The following is a 20,525-nucleotide window of genomic DNA, read 5'->3' as shown; positions in this document are numbered from 1 at the left end:
GAATACTGTCTGAATACTGTCTGAATACCGTCTGAATACCGTCTGAATACTGTCTGAATACCGTCTGAATACCGTCTGAATACTGACTGAATACCGTCTGAATACTGTCTGAATCTGAATGTATGTATATGTATATATGCCTCCCTCAATAGAATGAATACATGGACACGTGTTCAAATGTTCATTTGTTATAAACATCAATTTAATCAATTTTTAAAAAGCTGATCAGCAGAGAGTGTTGCAGCAGAGATGATAGAACTCCCCAGTGGACCAGCGGTCTAAGATCCTGTATCTCGGTGCAAGAGGTCTGAGTGACTGAGAGTCTTTGGGTAGGGCATTTAGGCCAGTCTGAGGGAGATCGGCCTCTCTCCTTGTCTCAAGGTCTTTACCTGCCTAATATGGCGGTGAAAGACTCCAGGGTGTTTTCGGAGTCGACGATCAAAAGGAGTCGAGGAATCAACACTTTCGTAGTCAAATCTCCACCTCTACCTACCTAGGAAGTTTTGTCTCGTCACTGTGGCCTTGGCTTCAAATGCGTTTATATATATTTTTATTTTATTTCAATAAACACAATATAAATAAAAGCTTTGATTGATTGATTGTTTGATTGATTGACATATAAAGCAGTGATCCACAGCATTGAAACAGCTCGTCATTCACACTGTAATCCATACGTCTTTAGTTTCACCTACGGCCTTATTTGGTACTTTTATAATCACATTTATACATCACATAGGTACATGAAGTAGACTGTTGATGAATACATACCGTGCACAGGCTGTGCAGAATACTGTGGTGGTATTGTGTTTGGATAACAGTAGTCATTCAGATTCAACCCTAATAATAGTAAATCGATATAAAGACAGGACTTGGCCTGTTACTACCAGGCCTTTGGCATCAACTGAGGGGTTGAGACAGAGAAACAGTCATCGTGGTTATAGCTATGAACAGAGAGGTCATATCATGGTTATAACTATGAAGAGAGGGGTCATGTCATGGTTATAACTATGAACCCGAGAGGTCATATCATGGTTATAACTATGAACCCGAGAGGTCATATCATGGTTATAACTATGAACAGGAAGGTCGTATCATGGTTATAACTATGAACGGAGGTCGTATCATGGTTATAACTATGAACAGAGGTCGTATCATGGTTATAACTATGAACAGGAAGGTCGTATCATGGTTATAACTATGAACAGGAAGGTCATATCATGGTTATAACTATGAACAGAGGTCGTATCATGGTTATAACTATGAACAGGAAGGTCATATCATGGTTATAACTATGAACAGAGGTCGTATCATGGTTATAACTATGAACAGGAAGGTCATATCATGGTTATAACTATGAACAGGAAGGTCATATCATGGTTATAACTATGAACAGAATAACTATGAACAGGAAGGTCATATCATGGTTATAACTATGAACAGGAAGGTCATATCATGGTTATAACTATGAACAGAGGTCGTATCATGGTTATAACTATGAACAGGTCATATCATGGTTATAACTATGAACAGAGTGGTCGTATCATGGTTATAACTATGAACAGGAAGGTCATATCATGGTTATAACTATGAACAGAGTGGTTATCATGGTTATAACTATGAACAGGAAGGTCATATCATGGTTATAACTATGAACAGGAAGGTCATATCATGGTTATAACTATGAACAGAGGTCGTATCATGGTTATAACTATGAACAGAGAGGTCATATCATGGTTATAACTATGAACAGAGGTCGTATCATGGTTATAACTATGAACAGAGGTCATATCATGGTTATAACTATGAACAGAGGTCATATCATGGTTATAACTACTAACAGAGAGGTCATATCATGGTTATAACTATGAACAGAGGTCGTATCATGGTTATAACTATGAACAGAGGTCGTATCATGGTTATAACTACTAACAGAGAGGTCATATCATGGTTATAACTATGAACAGAGGTCATATCATGGTTATAACTACTAACAGAGAGGTCATATCATGGTTATAACTACTAACAGAGGTCATATCATGGTTATAACTATGAACAGAGGTCATATCATGGTTATAACTATGAACAGAGGTCATATCATGGTTATAACTACTAACAGAGAGGTCATATCATGGTTATAACTACTAACAGAGAGGTCATATCATGGTTATAACTATGAACAGAGGTCGTATCATGGTTATATCAACTACTGACAGAGCGGTAATCATGTTAAACGCCTGTGTCTCAGCCATGCATGGAGTTTGGTTGACTCTGAGGAGAGAGACTTGGTCAATAGGAATGATGCACCTAAGACAGTTGTTCGCTGCAATGCAAGTGTATGTGAATGACATCTGAGAGGGTGAACAAAGCTGTGTGTGTGTGTGTGTGTGTGTGTGTGTGTGTGTGTGTGTGTGTGTGTGTGTGTGTGTGTGTGTGTGTGTGTGTGTGTGTGTGTGTGTGTGTGTGTGTGTGTGTGTGTGTGTGTGTGTGTGTACATTCTGTACCACAGAGATGATTGTCCAGCACTCAGTCTCTCAGTAGCATGTTTGACAGCGTGTGTGTTCTCTTATTTGCTAGATGGTTGGTGTTTGCTCTCCATTCTAACCACCTGTGATTATCTAGTGGTCGAGGTTCTCCTTGGTCGGTCAGTTAGGCAGCGTGTTTGTTCTCCATTCAGCGGTCGGCAAAACGCTGTCATGTATTTATAGTCAACCTTTATTTAACCAGGTCGTCCCATTGAGTTCAGAACATCCAAAGGAGGCCTGGTTGTGGTTCTGTCTAAGCTATTCAACCGCGTTCAGACCGCGTTGGTCTCCTGTTTTGGGGACCATTTAGCCGGACTGGTCTCCTCAACCAGATCAACATCTAGATAATCTGTTGATCCACTGTCCTGAGAAACCTTCTCCTCCTCCTCTCCTCCTCCTCTCTCCTCTCCTCCTTCCTCCTCCTGTTTTCTCGTCTTCCCGCGGTGGCAGAGGCCAGACTTGGCAGGCCCCACCATGGCGAGGAAGATGGCGCCCAGGCCCATTCCCACAGCACAGGAGTAGAAGGCTGAGCCATAGTTCTGGGTCTTGTCCACCAACAGGCCTGGGGAGAAAACACAGGAGGCAAAGTCAGAGACGCCTAAAGATCTGCCAAGACCCTTCAAGATCATCAGGTTGGTGCAGCAGCAAACAAAACCTTCTAGATGGGTTCAAAAGAGGATTACAGACAATGAAAGGATTCACAAAGAAAGATATTCAATGAGGGAGGGACTGAGAGAGAGAGAGAGATGGAGAGAGAGGAGAGAGTAACGAGAGAGAGAGAGAGGAGTAACGGAGAGGAGAGAGAGATGGAGTAACGGAGAGATGGAGAGAGGGAGTAATGGAGAGATGGAGTAACAGAGAGATGGAGAGAGAGGGAGTAACGGAGAGAGGGAGTAACGGAGAGATGGAGTAACGGAGAGATGGAGAGAGGGAGTAACGGAGGGAGGGAGTAACGGAGAGATGGAGTAACGGAGAGATGGAGAGAGGGAGTAACGGAGGGAGAGGGAGTAACGGAGAGATGGAGTAACGGAAGAAGAAAGGGAGAGAGGGAGTAACGGAGAGAGGGAGAGAAGAAGAAAGGGAGAGAGGGAGTAACGGAGAGAGGGAGAGAAGAAGAAAGGGAGAGAGGGAGTAACGGAGAGAGGGAGAGAAGAAGAAAGGGAGAGAGGGAAAGGAGAGAGGGAGAGAAGTAGAAAGGGAGAGAGGGAGTAACAGAGAGAGGGAGAGAAGAAGAAAGAGAAGAAGAAAGGGAGAGAGGGAGTAACGGAGAGAAGACTAAGATCCAGACAGAGTTAACCATCTAGAGTCTCTTACCCCCCAGCGGTGGTCCAGCCAACCCAGCAAAGCTCTGGATACACACATAGACCCCCACGGACGAGGGCATCCTGTCTATGCCCACCACGTCGTCCTCTGCCAGCATGGGGATGTGTGTAGAGCCCACGGTGCCCATCAGGAAGCCATAGAGACAGCAGCAGGCTGCCAGGCCCCAGAACTCAGTCACCTGGGTGAAGGCAAGCAGCACCAGACACAGCAGAACTACACATCCCAGAAGCACCTGGGTCTTACGCATCCGCACCTTGTTTAAAATGACCCCAATGGACAGGCGCCCGCAGACCTCGGACACCGCCATTACAGAGAGCATGTAGGCCGACTTCTCTGGGTGGACGCCGCGGCTCTTACTGAGCTCTATGATGTAGAGAGACGGGGCGAAGAACCCCAGCGTGGCGAAGAGACCGAACAGAGAGTAGCAGATGAACGATCCATCTTTCAACACAGAAAAGTCTAGAAGTTTGGAGGGTTGGACAAGGGGACCCACCTCACCCTGCTCTTTCTCCCCAGCCTCCAGCTGATTCAGTGGGGTTCCAAGGGCTGCCTGTCCCCCCTGGTTCTTCTCCTCCTGGTCCTCCATGAGGGCCCGGGTCTCTGAGGGGTCCTGTGCGGCTGTGGCGGCCCGGAGGTCAGCACTGGAGGCGGACAGAGAGGTGACCCCAGAATCCCCCGAGTCCTCAGACTCCCCCGAGCTAACGTTGGTCTGGGTGTCCTCATTCTCCAGCTCGTAGACCGTCTGCAGCTTAACGGACAGCTTCTCCTTATTGGACACCTCCCCTGACACTTCCTGGTCAGGTCGGATGATGATTGGTCGAAGCAGAGCGCCGCAGCCAATCACGGAGGCCTGCATGAGACCGATGACGACGAGGCAGTGGCGCCAGCCGATGATCTCCTTCAAGGCCATGAAGGCTACAGGAGAGGAGATGTTTAATGACTGTTAGAGACATTTAAAAGGCCTGTTTCTTTACCCTCCTCCACAGTGTTTCAGGTATTATTTATAGAACAGTATCACTATATCTGCCTTTTGAGATTCATTAGTCTGTGTATGAAATGGCACCCTATTCCCTATATAGCACCCTACACCCTATGGGCCCTGGTCAAAAGTAGTGCACTATATAGGGAATAGGGTATCATTGGACCCTGGTAAAAAGTAGTGCACTATATAGGGAATAGGGTATCATTGGGCCCTGGTAAAAAGTAGTGCACTATGTAGGGAATAGGGTATCATTGGGCCCTGGTAAAAAAGTAGTGCACTATAAAAAGGGAATAGGGTATCATTGGGTCCTGGTAAAAAGTAGTGCACTATGTAGGGAATAGGGTATCATTGGGCCCTGGTAAAAAAGTAGTGCACTATAAAAAGGGAATAGGGTATCATTGGGTCCTGGTAAAAAAAGTAGTGCACTATAAAAAGGGAATAGGGTATCATTGGGTCCTGGTAAAAAGTAGTGCACTATGTAGGGAATAGGGCATCATTGGGCCCTGGTAAAAAAAAGTAGTGCACTATGTAGGGAATAGGGTACCATTTGGGCCCACATGAAACCGCAACGTACCTGGTGCGAAGACAAACATGGCGAAGGACTCCCCTGAGGAGGCCAGGGCGGTGACCAGGGACCTCCTACTGCTGAAGTACTGGGACAGGATGGTGATGGTGGGCAGGAAGGCCAGGCAGTACCCCAGACCTGGACACATTACAAAACCACAAACACCTGTTATTGTATATACGCAATCTGGAAATCACATGAGTAACATGAAACCAAAACCACATGAAAACACGGATTACAGGAGTACCTTGTCATCAAGATCATGTCAAGTAACGTTTACAAAGTGAATACAGTCACTGTGCAAAATGCTGCTGACGGTTTCACGTTTCAGTCCCATGTCTTAGATATATACACATCATTGGTCCAGCAGAGGACACACAGAGGTGTGTGACAGCCACGGGCACTGCAGCAAGGTCAGGGGTCAGAGGTCAGAGGTCAGGGTTCACAGGTCACCCTGATGTCAAGAGGTCAGGGTTGATAGGTCACTCGGGCTTGTTGTCGTGGTGACTGCTGAAAGAGGACGTAGTTAAAAAACAAAGACAAGAAGAGAGAAGACAGAGGTTGTTAAGTTGCTGCTGTCTGTTTTCTAAAGGAAGGTGAAGAGTTATTTAATGGGACAGCTAGCAGTCTGTTTTATAAAGGAAGGTGAAGAGTTGTTTAGTGGGACAGCTAGCAGGGACAGCTAGCAGTCTGTTTTCTAAAGGAAGGTGAAGAGTTATTTCGTGGGACAGCTAGCAGTGTTTCGTTCTGTAAAAGAAAAGTCATTTGTATCAGATCTGAAAGGAAATATTGGTTTATTTTGGACAATTTTGGGAATTGTTCTTTTTCTGTTGTGTAAATCTGTCCTACAGACTCAAGATGGGGGAGTTTAGGCCTCATTGATGCCACACGTTGCATTCAAATCGATCTGAAGTGAATACAGCTTTGACAGTGGGGTTGGGAGTTTTTACCCCACAAACACAGGCCGGGTCAGGAAGAGACAGACATCGATCAGTCAGCCTCATGCACTGCTAGGAGTCCCTTGTTTCATTCAGATCTTTCCAGTGTGTGTGTGTGTGTGTGTGTGTGTGTGTGTGTGTGTGTGTGTGTGTGTGTGTGTGTGTGTGTGTGTGTGTGTGTGTGTGTGTGTGTGTGTGTGTGTGTGTGTGTGTGTGTGTGTGTGTGTGTGTGTGTGTGTGTGTGTGTGTGTGTGTGTGTGTGTGTGTGTGTGTGTGTGTGTGTGTGTGTGTAGTAGTTAGCTCGTTACCTGAGACGATACCGATGGTGACATACATCTCGTTGATGGAGGAGACGAAAGCAGAGCTGATGGTACCCAGACTGACCAGAAAACCCCCCAACATCACTACGGGACGGTACCCAAACCGGTTACTGAGCACCGAGGACAGAGGGGCTGGAGGGGGAGAGAGGGGGGGGGAGAGAGGGGGAAGAGGAGAGGGAGGGAGAGAGGAGAGAGAGGGAAGGGGAGAGGGGGAAGAGGGGGAGAGAGGGTGAGAGAGGAGAGGGGGAGGGGGAGAGGAGAGAGGGGGAAGAGGACGGAAGAGGGAGAGAGAGGGGGAAGAGGAAGGAGAGGGAGAGAGAGGGTGAGAGAGGAGAGGGGGAGGGGGGAGAGGAGAGAGGGGGAAGAGGAGGGAGAGGGAGAGAGGGGGAAGAGGGAAGAGGAGAGAGGGGGAGGGGAGGGGAAGAGGAGGGGGGAGGAGAGAGAGAGAGAGAGGGAGAGAAGGGGAGAGGGGGAAGAGGAGAGAGGGGGAAGAGGAGTGAGAGGGGGAAGAGGAGAGAGAGGGGGAAGAGGAGAGAGAGGGGGAAGAGGAGAGAGAGGGGGAAGAGGAGAGAGAGGGGAAGGGGAGAGAGGGGAAGAGGAGAGAGGAGAGAGAGGGGGAGGGAGAGGGGGAGGGGAGTGGGGGAAGAGGAGTGAGAGGGGGAAGAGGAGAGAGAGGAGAGAGGAGAGAGAGGAGAGAGAGAGGAGAGAGAGGGGGAGAGAGGAGAGGGGGAGAGAGAGAGGGGGAAGAGGAGAGAGGAGAGAGGGAGAGAGAGGAGAGAGGGAGAGAGAGGAGAGAGGGAGAGGGGGAAGAGGAGAGAGAGGGGGAAGAGGAGAGAGGAGAGAGGAGGAAGAGGAGAGAGAGAGAGAGGAGAGAGAGGAGAGAGAGAGAGAGAGAGAGAGGAGAGAGAGAGGGGGAAGAGGAGAGAGGAGAGAGAGGAGAGAGGGGGAAAAGGAGAGAGAGGAGAGAGGAGAGAGGGGGAAGAGGAGAGAGGAGAGAGGAGAGGACTGTTAGTTTTACTATAGACATGTTTTTCATTAACCTTATACACTATTTAATGAAGTAGTTGATTGACACAGTTCAGTGAATAGGACAGATTCTGTGTCTCAATACTGTTCACACAGATTTACTGGCCCATAAAGCCTCTTATACGAGTGCTAATCTAGGATCAGGACCCCTGTGCATAAAAATCTGATCCATTATGATCTAAAAGGCAAAACTATTCCTAGATCAGCACTGCTACTCTGATCTTAGACCTGTGAAGATGATGATTAACACTTCCTAAGGCTAGGGGGCAGTATTTTGATGTCCGGATGAAAAGCGTGCCCAAAGTAAACTGCCTGTTACTCAGACCCAGAAGCTAGGAGATGCATATAATTGGTAGATTTGGATAGAAAACAGTCTAAAGTTTCTAAAACGGTTAAAATGATGTCTGTGAGTATAACAGAACTGATTTGGCAGGCGAAACCCCGAGGACAAACCATCCAGGGGGGAAAAAATTGAGGTCATAGGATTTTCCAATGGTTTTCTATGGGATTGGTAGATGTTTTTCCTTTGAGAAATGAAGAAGTAGTGCTATTCATTCCATGTGTCACTCTGAAGGTCCCGACTATTTTGTTGCGCTTGAACAGGAAGCGCGCTCCGTTTTATTTTCCTTCGGTATTGGAAACCGATTATCCTGTCTAAAAATGTATTGATTATTTACATTTTAGGATACCTGAGATTAGATTAGGATTTACCTGAGGTCGGATTAGGAGTTACCTGAGGTTGGATTAGGATTTACCTGAGGTTGGATTAGGATTTACCTGAGGTTGGATTAGGATTTACCTGAGGTTGGATTAGGATTTACCTGAGGTTGGATTAGGAGTTACCTGAGGTCGGATTAGGAACGTTGTTTGAAATGTTTGGACCGAGTTTACAGGTAACTAATTAGATACTTTGTAGTCATGTTGGGCGAGTTGGAACCGCTGTATTTCTGAATCAAACGCGCCAAATGAATGGACATTTTGGGGACATAAAGAAGGAATTTATCGAACAAAACGACCGTTCATTCTGTCACTGAGACATTTGGGATTACAAAAAGAAGATCTTCAAAGGTAAGGCACTTATTATATCGTTATTTCTTACTTTTGTGTCGCACCTGCCTGGTTGAAAAATGATTTTCATGAGTTTGTATGCGGGGGCGCTGTCCTCAGGTAATCCCATGGTTTGCTTTCACCGTAAAGCCTTTTTGAAATCTGACACAGTGGCTGGATTAACACGTAGCTAAGCTTTATTTTGATGTATTACACTTGTATTTTCATGAATGTTGAATATTGATATATCTGTAAGTTTGAATTTGGCGCTCTGCTATTTCACCGGATGTTGTCAAATCAATCCCACTAAAGGGATTGGCACTTTAAGAGATCCCTACGAGGTTTTAAGAGGCTCTCTCTGAGCCACCTGTGATTATGACTAAGAGACTCTCTGACCCACCTGTGATTATGATGACTAAGAGGCTCTCTCTGAGCCACCTGTGATTATGACTAAGAGGCTCTCTGACCCACCTGTGATTATGATGACTAAGAGGCTCTCTGACCCACCTGTGATTATGATGACTAAGAGGCTCTCTCTGAGCCACCTGTGATTATGACTAAGAGGCTCTCTGAGCCACCTGTGATTATGACTAAGAGGCTCTCTGACCCACCTGTGATTATGACTAAGAGGCTCTCTGACCCACCTGTGATTATGACTAAGAGGCTCTCTGACCCACCTGTGATTATGATGACTAAGAGGCTCTCTGAACCCCCTGTGATTATGATGACTAAGAGGCTCTCTCTGACCCACCTGTGATTATGACTAAGAGGCTCTCTCTGACCCACCTGTGATTATGACTAAGAGGCTCTCTGACCCACCTGTGATTATGACTAAGAGGCTCTCTGACCCACCTGTGATTATGACTAAGAGGCTCTCTGACCCACCTGTGATTATGATGACTAAGAGGCTCTCTCTGAGCCACCTGTGATTATGATGACTAAGAGGCTCTCTGAACCACCTGTGATGAAGACTAAGAGGCTCTCTGACCCACCTGTGATTATGACTAAGAGGCTCTCTGACCCACCTGTGATTATGACTAAGAGGCTCTCTCTGACCCACCTGTGATTATGACTAAGAGGCTCTCTGACCCACCTGTGATTATGACTAAGAGGCTCTCTGACCCACCTGTGAGGATGACTAAGAGGCTCTCTGACCCACCTGTGATTATGACTAAGAGGCTCTCTGACTCACCTGTGATTATGACTAAGAGGCTCTCTGACCCACCTGTGAGGATGACTAAGAGGCTCTCTGACCCACCTGTGATTATGATGACTAAGAGGCTCTCTGACCCACCTGTGATTATGACTAAGAGGCTCTCTGACTCACCTGTGATTATGACTAAGAGGCTCTCTGACCCACCTGTGAATGTGACGATGAAGACGCAGATTGCGATGACCCAGGATACTCTGCTGTTGCTCTCCCCAAACTCTGTCATGAGGTCCTCGAGGAACACCCCCAGAGACTTGATGGTCCCGTAAGTAAACACCTCAACGAAGAAGAAGGCCACAGCCACCGCCCAGCCCCAGCCCCCGTCTGGCACTGCCTCGTACACACACGGACCCCCGCACCCCCCGGACCCCCGCACCGCTGACTTTAACCCCGCATGGCTGGGTCTGAGCACCTGGGAGAGAGGGACAGAGAGTCAATCAGGGAACTTTTAAAGTTTTTCCAAGTGTAGTCAAGCGCTATGATGAAACTGGCTCTCGTGAGGACCGCCACAGGAAAGGAAGACCCAGAGTTACCTCTGCTGCCGAGGATAAGTTCATTAGAGTTACCAGCGTCAGAATTCGGCAATTAACTGCACCTCAGAAAACATCAAGTGTTCAGAGGAGACTGCGTGAATCAGGCCTCCATGGTCCAATTGCTGCAAAGAAGAATCTCAAATCTATTATGATTTGTTTAACACTTTTTTGGTTACTTCCTGATTCCATATGTGTTATTTCATAGATTTGATGTATTCACTGTTATTCTACAATGTAGAAAATAGTGTGTGTGTACTGTATGTATATTGAGTGTACAAAACATTATGAACACCTGCTCTTTCCATGACACAGACTGACCAGGGGAATCCAGGTGAAAGATATGATCCCTTATTGATGTCACTTGTTAAATCCACTTCAATCAGTGTAGATGAAGGGGAGGAGACCTGGTTAAACTCAATATTAGGAAGGTGTTCTTAATGTTTTGTACACTCAGTGTATGTATGTACTTAGAGGGAAAGAGACAAGAGATACTGGCATGCAGGCAAACACAGGCACACACACACACACACACACACACACACACACACACACACACACACACACACACACACACACACACACACACACACACACACACACACACACACACACACACACACACACACACACACACACACACACACACACACACACACACACACACACAGAGGAAAGACACACGCAGCATATAGTAGGCTGGTGAGAATAAGGGCGTTCTCATACATCTTTTGTTTGCTTAAGTTTTGAATCAGAGTTCAGATATGAGCCTAAGCTCCACCCCCACCATACATTTACATTTACATTTAAGTCATTTAGCAGACGCTCTTATCCAGAGCGACTTACAAATTGGTGCATTCACCTTATGACATCCAGTGGGACAGTCACTTAACAATAGTGCATCTAAAACTTAGGGGGGGTGAGAGGGATTACTTATCCTATCCTAGGTATTCCTTAAAGAGGTGGGGTTTCACCTCACACTCTCGTTCTCTCTATAAATTTCTATCTCTCTCTGTTCTGGTCTTATCTTGTTCCATCTGATTCTGAACTGAAAACAAACTAAGATGATATAATCTACCAGCCGATCCAGCTGGTGTCTGAATACTACTATAGCTCTATCCAAAATATATCTGTTTATATGAGGTTCATAGACTGACTGGTTTATATGGGGCTGGTTCATAGACTGGTTTATATGGGGCTGGTTCATAGACTGACTGGTTTATATGGGGCTGGTTCATAGACTGACTGGTTTATATGGGGCTGGTTCATAGACTGACTGTTTATATGGGGCTGGTTCATAGACTGACTGGTTTATATGGGGCTGGTTCATAGACTGACTGGTTTATATGGGGCTGGTTCATAGACTGACTGGTTTATATGGGGCTGGTTCATAGACTGACTGGTTTATATGGGGCTGGTTCATAGACTGACTGGTTTATATGGGGCTGGTTCATAGACTGACTGGTTTATATGGGGCTGGTTCATAGACTGACTGGTTTATATGGGGCTGGTTCATAGACTGACTGGTTTATATGGGGCTGGTTCATAGACTGGTTTATATGGGGCTGGTTCATAGACTGACTGGTTTATATGGGGCTGGTTCATAGACTGACTGTTTTATATGGGGCTGGTTCATAGACTGACTGTTTTATATGGGGCTGGTTCATAGACTGACTGTTTTATATGGGGCTGGTTCATAGACTGACTGTTTTATATGGGGCTGGTTCATAGACTGACTGTTTTATATGGGGCTGGTTCATAGACTGACTGTTTTATATGGGGCTGGTTCATAGACTGACTGTTTTATATGGGGCTGGTTCATAGACTGACTGTTTTATATGGGGCTGGTTCATAGACTGTTTTATATGGGGCTGGTTCATAGACTGACTGTTTTATATGGGGCTGGTTCATAGACTGACTGGTTTATATGGGGCTGGTTCATAGACTGACTGTTTTATATGGGGCTGGTTCATAGACTGACTGTTTTATATGGGGCTGGTTCATAGACTGACTGTTTTATATGGGGCTGGTTCATAGACTGACTGTTTTATATGGGGCTGGTTCATAGACTGACTGTTTTATATGGGGCTGGTTCATAGACTGACTGTTTTATATGGGGCTGGTTCATAGACTGACTGTTTTATATGGGGTGGTTCATAGACTGTTTTTATATGGGGCTGGTTCATAGACTGACTGTTTTATATGGGGCTGGTTCATAGACTGACTGTTTTATATGGGGCTGGTTCATAGACTGACTGTTTTATATGGGGCTGGTTCATAGACTGACTGTTTTATATGGGGCTGGTTCATAGACTGACTGTTTTATATGGGGCTGGTTCATAGACTGTTTTATTTTATATGGGGCTGGTTCATAGACTGACTGTTGTTATATGGGGCTGGTTCATCTCTGACTGAACTGTTTTATATGGGGCTGGTTCTAGACCTGTTATCTGGGGCTGGTGATAGATAACATGTTTTAGATTAGGAAAATGCACTGGTTCTATAGACACCAACTCTTTTATATGGGGCTGGTTCAAGACTGACTGTTTCTATATAAATTCCAATAGACTGACTGTTTTAACCCTGGGGCTGGTTCATAGACTGACTGTTTTATATGGGGCTGGTTCATAGACTGACTGTTTTATATGGGGCTGGTTCATAGACTGACTGTTTTATAAACTGGTGGCCCATGGTTCCCAGGTAAACTGACTGTTTTATATGGGGCTGGTAAACTGGTGAGACTGGACTGTTTTATATGGGGCTGGTTCAGGTAGACTGACTGTTTTATATGGGGCTGGTTCATAGACTGACTGTTTTATATGGGGCTGGTTCCTGCATAGACTGACTGTTTTAGCATGGGGCTGGTTCATAGACTGACTGTTTTGATATGGGGCTGGTTCATAGACTGGTGACTGTTTTATATGGGGCTGGTTCAAGACCCCAACTGTTTTGCTACATGGGGCTGGTTCATAGACTGACTGGCCAGGGGCTTTTCCAACTGGTTTATATGGGGCTGGTTCACCCAGACCCATAAACTGGGGCCCAGGTTCCCAGGTAGACTGACTGTTTTATATGGGACCCAGACCCATGGACCCCTCCCAGGTAGACTGACTGTTTTCCCATATGGGGCTGGTTCCCAGGTAAACTGTTTTATAAACTGGGGACCCATGGACCCCTCCCAGGTAAACTGGTGAGACCCATGGACCCCTCCCAGTTTTATAGACCCATGGGGTAAACTGGTTCCCAGAGACTGACTGTTTTATATGAGGCTGGTTCTGGTGACCCAGACCCATGGACCCCTCCCAGGTTTTAAAACTGGGACCCAGACTGGTTAAACTGGTACCCAGACCCATGGACTCCCAGGTTTATATGTTATTATCCAGTGTGTGTGTGTGTGTGTGTAAACTTGACCCAGACCCAGAGACCCCTCCCAGGTAAACTCTGTTTATGGGACCCAGACCCATCCCCTCCCAGGTAAACTCAACTGCATGATAATAACATGAATTTAGATTAGGACACCATTGGAACCTATAGCACCCAATAAACTGGTAGACCCAGTTACAGGATCCACATGGACCCCTCCCAGGTAAAATACATGTTTCCCAGACCCATGGACCCCTCCCAGGTAAACTGGTGACCCAGACCCATGGCTGAAACAGGCCCAGACCCATGGACCCCTGGTAAACTGGCACCCAGACCCTTCCCAGGTAAACTGGTGAAGACCCAGGACTCCTCTACCATGTTCCTTGGGCTGCTAACAGGTGGTGACCCAGACCCACCCCTCCCAGTTCCCACTGAGCTGAAACACTCCACTTGACCCAGACAATCCCAGGTAAACTGGTGACCGTCCCTATAGACCCAACTTTGTACCCCTCCCATCTCTGAACAGTGAACTTGACCCAGACCCATGGACTCCCAGGTATGGGCACATAGTGCAGTGTAGGGACCCCTCCCAGGTAAACTGGCTGGAAGGAAACTGGTGTCAACCTCAGCAACCCAGGACCCCCTCCCAGGTAAACTGGTGACAGACATTGACAGAAACTCTACCCAGACTCATGGACCTGAAACTGGTGACCCAGACCCATGGACCCTCCCAGGTAAACTGGTGACCCAGACTGTGCCAGGTAAACGTGACCCACTGGACAAGACCCCCCAACTGGAAACTGGTGACCCACCCATGCTTTCTCTACTGGCCTAGGCCAGGGGTTTTGACCCAGACCCAGGACCCCTCCCAGGTAAACTGGTGACCCAGACCCATGGACCCCTCCCAGGTAAACTGGTGACCCAGACCCATGGACCCCTCCCAGGTAAACTGGTGACCCAGACCCATGGACCCCTCCCAGGTAAACTGGTGACCCAGACCCATGGACCCCTCCCAGGTAAACTGGTGACCCAGACCCATGGACCCCTCCCAGGTAAACTGGTGACCCAGACCCATGGACCCCTCCCAGGTAAACTGGTGACCCAGACCCAGGGACCCCTCCCAGGTAAACTGGTGACCCAGGGACCCCTCCCAGGTAAACTGGACCCCTCCCAGGTAAACTGGTGACCCAGACCCATGGACCCCTCCCAGGTAAACTGGTGACCCAGACCCATGGACCCCTCCCAGGTAAACTGGTGACCCAGATCCAGGGACCCCTCCCAGGTAAACTGGTGACCCAGACCCAGGGACCCCCATCATATGTTAGCAACAAAAAAATGATTCACATCTCGTCATCAGGTGAATTATAATGGCAAGTAGAAGTACTCAACATTTTAAAATTAATATATTTGGTAGATAGTTTCCTTATAGTCTTATAGACATAGTCTATTAGGTTGAAAGGTGTCTCGGTCGGCGTAGAGAAAATGTTGTAGTTTTAAAGATAATTTTCTGCAATTCTATGCATGTTGCCATGGCAAATGCTTTGTTCCTCTGCTCAAACATTCTAACTAAACCAATGGGCATGTGACCTGACCGGCCAATTTATGGGATGTTTGATTCTCCCTGACTCTCTAGCTTTTATTTGATTGTTAGTTCTCAAAGATGGTATTTTTTAATTTTTTATTATATATATTATATAAAATATATTATATATTATAAAATATATTTAAAAAATATATATAAAAGTTTGTGTCAAACTTAAATGACTTAAACCAGATAGAAAACATGCAGAAAATATATTGACCTATACATATATTTATGTATAAATATATTTATAGGTCAATATATTTTCTGCATGTTTTCTATCTGTTTAAGTCGTTTAAGTTTGACACAAACTTTTTTTTCCATCCCGTAAATGACCACTTGAATGGCCCACCTAAGAGTTTTCTATACAGAAAAAACCCTGTAATTAGCTCCAATTAGTGTAATTTCCTCCATATTAAAGGGCTCGTTCGAGATTTTGACAATGCAGCCCTTCAACTACCTCCCCAGAGTCAGATGAACAGTAACAGCCAGCACGCTAAATGTTCCTGTAGTCTTCCAGTCATTGTGCTAATGCTAGTTAGCATCGGCTCAGTTACCATTGGATCATAAAACCACCTCTTAACTCCCTTCATACTAGATGCAAAGAAATACAAATGGTATCCACTGTGGTATTCTGTTACAGCTAGCGATATTCATAAAGTAATTATTTCTCACCTAAAAAAAAATCCCCCAAAATATATATATATTTTTTCAAAACACATAGCGGAAGACCTGCAGTACCTCCGCGGACCCGTAGGGGGTCGCGGACCCCAGTTTGAAAGCCCTGCGGCTACTACTGGTAAAGGCGTCACTAAGCAACGCCCTGGCCTCGGAGCTACACTAAAGCAGTGAGCATCACAGCTCGCTTGGTGAGTGAGTGAGTGAGTTCACGTTGAAATATAAAATACTTACCAACAGAGCGACGATCAGTCTAGTCGGAAAAGTGATCGACACAGAATAGTCGACCGTCGAATATAACGAACAGGTTTTAATGGTAAAAATGAGCAGCTTGTTTATCGGTATGTTATGTCTATGTTCTCCCTATAACGTTAGTCTACCAGCTCTGTCTCTTCCGCTTCCGATCAGACTAATCGATGTTCTGGACTAAAAGCAACATCTTTTTAAGCCTCTTGTCCGATCCACAAGAATAATCATAGCTTCTTATATTACCCTGGTTACTGTATCTGTCCTCTCTTTCTTGAATGCCTAAAACACATCTGTGTCTTCTGTTAAAGTAAATCAACCGTTTCCTTACTGATCTGTCAGCTCTTTATAGTCTACCGGCTCGAGCCGGTCTTCAAGCGGGGGCGCGCAAAAAAACTGCTGTAGCCTTTTTCTCAAGAGCGCGCATCCCTGCGTTACGCTTCCACGAGACTGAGCGTTGTCACACTGCAATTACCATTAGATCCGTGAAGTAGTCTGTAGGCCTACGCCTACGTGGAGAAAAGTAGCCTGCTGGATGTATATTATAATACTATGATGTATTTCACTTGCTTTGGCAATGTTTATCATGTCAATAAAGCCCCTTAAATTGAAGACAAATAAATTATATCCATCTCTCTTATTATTGTATGATTTTTTTTTAAACAGAGTAACCCGTATACATTTCCTTTACATTTTAGGCAAATTAATAAATAGCGGTTATATGTATTTTTACTGGTAAGCCTATGCCTGTTTTGGTTTGCTCCTTCACTCCAGTGACGTAGCCTACTGTAGAGTTTTTGTCGAGAGCGCGCTCTTTGGGGAGCAGACTGATGAAACAGCCTTTCCAGGAGCGCACATGCGGACAGAGGCTCCCTGGCTGGGTGGAACAGGTTTATTCCAGTTCTGAGCCAACAACACTCACTTATTCAACATTTAATATCGCAATAACATACTTATCTAACCGGTGTTTTGCTGCCAGAAATGGATATGAACTAGCCAGGGGTGAGGGTAGTTCTCCAACAATGCACGTGGATAGATGTTCCTTCCTGTGTGAATGTTGGTAGTGGGTCATCATAGGCCCCGCCCCAGTATAATAGGTTAGACTCTAACCTATAATAGAGACACCATTCTTGGGTCGTCACAGCCATTTTTGTTCTTCATTTGAGGTTAGTTTAGGCATAACGTTAGCTGTGTGGTTAATGTTAGGGTTATACGCCCGATTTTAATAAGATACATTGTAGAAATATGCGGGTTGTGGTATGACTCTGTGGTTGTGGTAACTAGTGACGACCTTTGTCTTGTCCTCACACTGCCACAACCAGGCTTGATTATAGACTATCGCTAAAAGTACGCGGTGTAGCCTATAGCCTAGTTCTCTAGGCTAGGTTCATTCCATACCTACTGTATTTAACGTGGGAATCCTCAAATTCCGACGTACTGTAAAATAAAAGACTATTGATAGTGTGATTTGAGTCAATATTAGCAATGGCATCATATACCAGGGATGTGTAGAGTCTGTTGGGAACACACACGACTGGTCACACACAGAATGTCTATGTCCTCTTTTGTTGACCCAGTCTTGTTAAATGTTTATAGAAAATGCATCCTAAGGAAAAATATGAAAGTGATCAATGCACTTGTCTCCGCTGACCAAACCATTACCTCCCTCGCCAAGTAGTCAGGGGAAATGACGTCGCACCAGCAGCACCGCTGATATTGCGATGAACATGATGCAAGACTTCATAATCACACGGTTACACACAGCATCTGCACGGGTTGGCTTTCATCCCCCATAGCGCGGTAGCTATGCGACCAAAACAGCGGAGACGTTAACCCTCGCGCTTCAACGCTCTTAGTTGTTGCGGAAATTCGTCCACTACGTTTTCACGTTGGACATCTACAATAGAAAGACTCGAAACACCATGATTGGGTAATGAAACCATAATAGTGCATCTAACCTAAGGTCTGGGAGCCTATCTATAAAGAATCTCAAAGTCCTAGGAATCTCGTTAAACCTGTTTTACGACAACAACAACTCCCAGCTCATAGTAGATTTAAAGATGACATTTAAACACTGCAAAGACAAACTCTGAGCCAGGAGTAAAAATCAATTTATAAAAGTTGATCTCCGCTGGTAATCACGACAGTTTAAGGTACCGCAAAGGTTATATAGCGATGACGCTCATTGACATTGTTGCAAATGATGGGGAATAACCAATCGTAATGAGGCGTCGCCAGCTGTTAACTCCACAGCTTCAGACAAGGACACTGTACATCAAATGTTGTCATGGTAAAACGTTGATCTCATTTTCGCCTGAACAAGATCGCTTTGCCTACTCTTAATTATTGCCTAATATGTTGGGATGCATCACTTTTTAATTATTATTATTAATTTTTTTACAATTGTGATGGTTGTTAAAAAGCGGATTTTTAAAAATATAATACCGTTATGTCAACACACTCGCCTCTCACCGGTTTAACAACTCTAAATCGCTTTTGACACAGTAGGCATCAATTAAGTCACTTGCTGATAATGTTGCATGCAACGTTTGAAAGGTCTATAATTTTAATCGAACACAATCAAATGTTACATAAGATGTCTTCAATTGACCAATTTAGACATCTTTTTTAACATCGTGATGTTGCGCTCCAAAGGGCTACATTGAAATAACATGATGAAGGTAATTCAATAAACGAAAGAAAAACGACACCACTGACTCGGTGCATGTTTTTCTATTGTTACGACACCTGCTGGTAACTGTTAACTGGTTAGGACAGCTCACGAGGTGTCCTAAATATCTGCCGACTACAGTCGGATTTGTCCCATTCTTCATCAAACCATTTGTCATTGTTGTTCATTTCTTAGGTTGTCTGCCTCTCTCTCTGTCTCTGTCTCTCTGTCTCTCTCTCTGTCTCTCTCTTCTGTCTCTGTCTCTCTGTCTCTCTCTCTCTCTCTCTCTCTCTCTCTCTCTCTGTCTCTCTCTCTCTCTCTCTCTCTGTCTCTCTCTCTCTCTCTCTCTGTCTCTCTCTGTCTCTCTCTCTCTGTCTCTCTCTCTCTGTCTCTGTCTCTCTCTCTCTCTCTCTCTCTTTCTCTGTCTCTCTCTGTCTTTGTCTCTCTCTATCTCTGTCTCTCTCTTTCTCTGTCTCGCTCTCTCTCTGTCTCTCTTTCTCTGTCTCTCTCTGTCTCTCTCTCTTTCTCTGTCTCGCTCTCTCTCTGTCTCTGTCTCTCTGTCTCTCTCTTTCTCTGTCTCTGTCTCTGTCTCGCTCTCTCTCTGTCTCTGTCTCTCTCTCTGTCTCTCTCTCTCTCTTTCTGTCTCTCTCTGTCTCGCTCTCTCTGCTTCTCTCTCTCTCTCTCTCTGTCTCTTTCGCTCTCTCTCTGTCTCTGTCGCTCTCTCTCTGTCTCTCTCTCTCTGCTTCTCTCTGTCTCTGTTGCTCTCTCTGTCTCTCTGTCTCTCTCTCTCTCTCTCTCTCTGCTTCTCTCTCTCTCTCTCTGTCGCTTCTCTCTCTCTCTGTCTCTCTCTCTCTGCTCTCTCTCTCCCTCTCTGCTTCTCTCTTGCTTCTCTCTCTGTCTCTGTCGCTCTCTCTCTGTCGCTCTCTCTCTCTTTAATTTTTTATTTAGGAGCCAGAGGCAGTGGCTCGTGTGAGGCATGTGTAACACTAATGAGTCAGCAGTCTCTCTCTCTGTTCCTCTCTCTCTGTTCCTCTCTCTCTCTCTGTTCCTCTCTCTCTGACTCTCTCTGTTCCTCTCTCTCTCTGTCTCTCTCTCTCTCTTTTATTTAGGAGGCAGTGGCTCGTGTGAGGCATGTGTAACACTAATGAGTCAGCAGTCTCTCTCTCTCTGTTCCTCTCTCTCTGTTCCTCTCTCTGACTCTCTCTCTCTGTTCCTCTCTCTCTGACTCTCTCTCTCTCTGTTCCTCTCTCTCTGTTCCTCTCTCTGTTCCTCTCTCTCTGTTCATCTCTCTCTCTGTTCCTCTCTCTGTTCCTCTCTCTGTTCCTCTCTCTGTTCTCTGTTCCTCTCTCTCTGTACCTCTCTCTCTGTTCCTCTCTCCTCTGTTCCTCTCTCTCTGTTCCTCTGTCTCTGTTCTGCTCTCTGTTCCCTCTCTCTCTGTTCTCTCTCTGTCCCTCTCTGTCCCTGTTCCTCTCTCTGTTCCTCTCTCTGTTCCTCTCTGCTCTGTTCCTCTCTCTGTTCCTCT

At 45.7% G+C, this 20,525-nt stretch overlaps 1 protein-coding gene across 1 annotated transcript in view; it reads right to left on the bottom strand.

Moving 5' to 3' along the window:
• Window positions 1–2,379: 2,379 nt before the first annotated feature.
• The window catches only part of LOC124020579 (monocarboxylate transporter 7-like), a 21,409-nt gene continuing 3,263 nt past the window's right edge, over window positions 2,380–20,525 (bottom strand). The window contains exons 2-6 of the mRNA XM_046335817.1: window positions 10,084–10,345; window positions 6,639–6,782; window positions 5,402–5,530; window positions 3,837–4,760; window positions 2,380–3,084 (exon numbers count right to left, since the gene is read on the bottom strand). Coding sequence (XP_046191773.1) covers window positions 2,795–3,084; window positions 3,837–4,760; window positions 5,402–5,530; window positions 6,639–6,782; window positions 10,084–10,345 — 1,749 coding nt within the window. The 3' untranslated portion in view covers window positions 2,380–2,794. The remainder of the gene's footprint in view (window positions 3,085–3,836; window positions 4,761–5,401; window positions 5,531–6,638; window positions 6,783–10,083; window positions 10,346–20,525) is intronic.

Source organism: Oncorhynchus gorbuscha, unplaced genomic scaffold, assembly GCF_021184085.1.
Source record: "Oncorhynchus gorbuscha isolate QuinsamMale2020 ecotype Even-year unplaced genomic scaffold, OgorEven_v1.0 Un_scaffold_859, whole genome shotgun sequence".
NCBI classification, from domain to species: Eukaryota; Metazoa; Chordata; class Actinopteri; order Salmoniformes; family Salmonidae; genus Oncorhynchus; species Oncorhynchus gorbuscha.
This window is presented reverse-complemented; position numbering and strand designations above follow the sequence as displayed.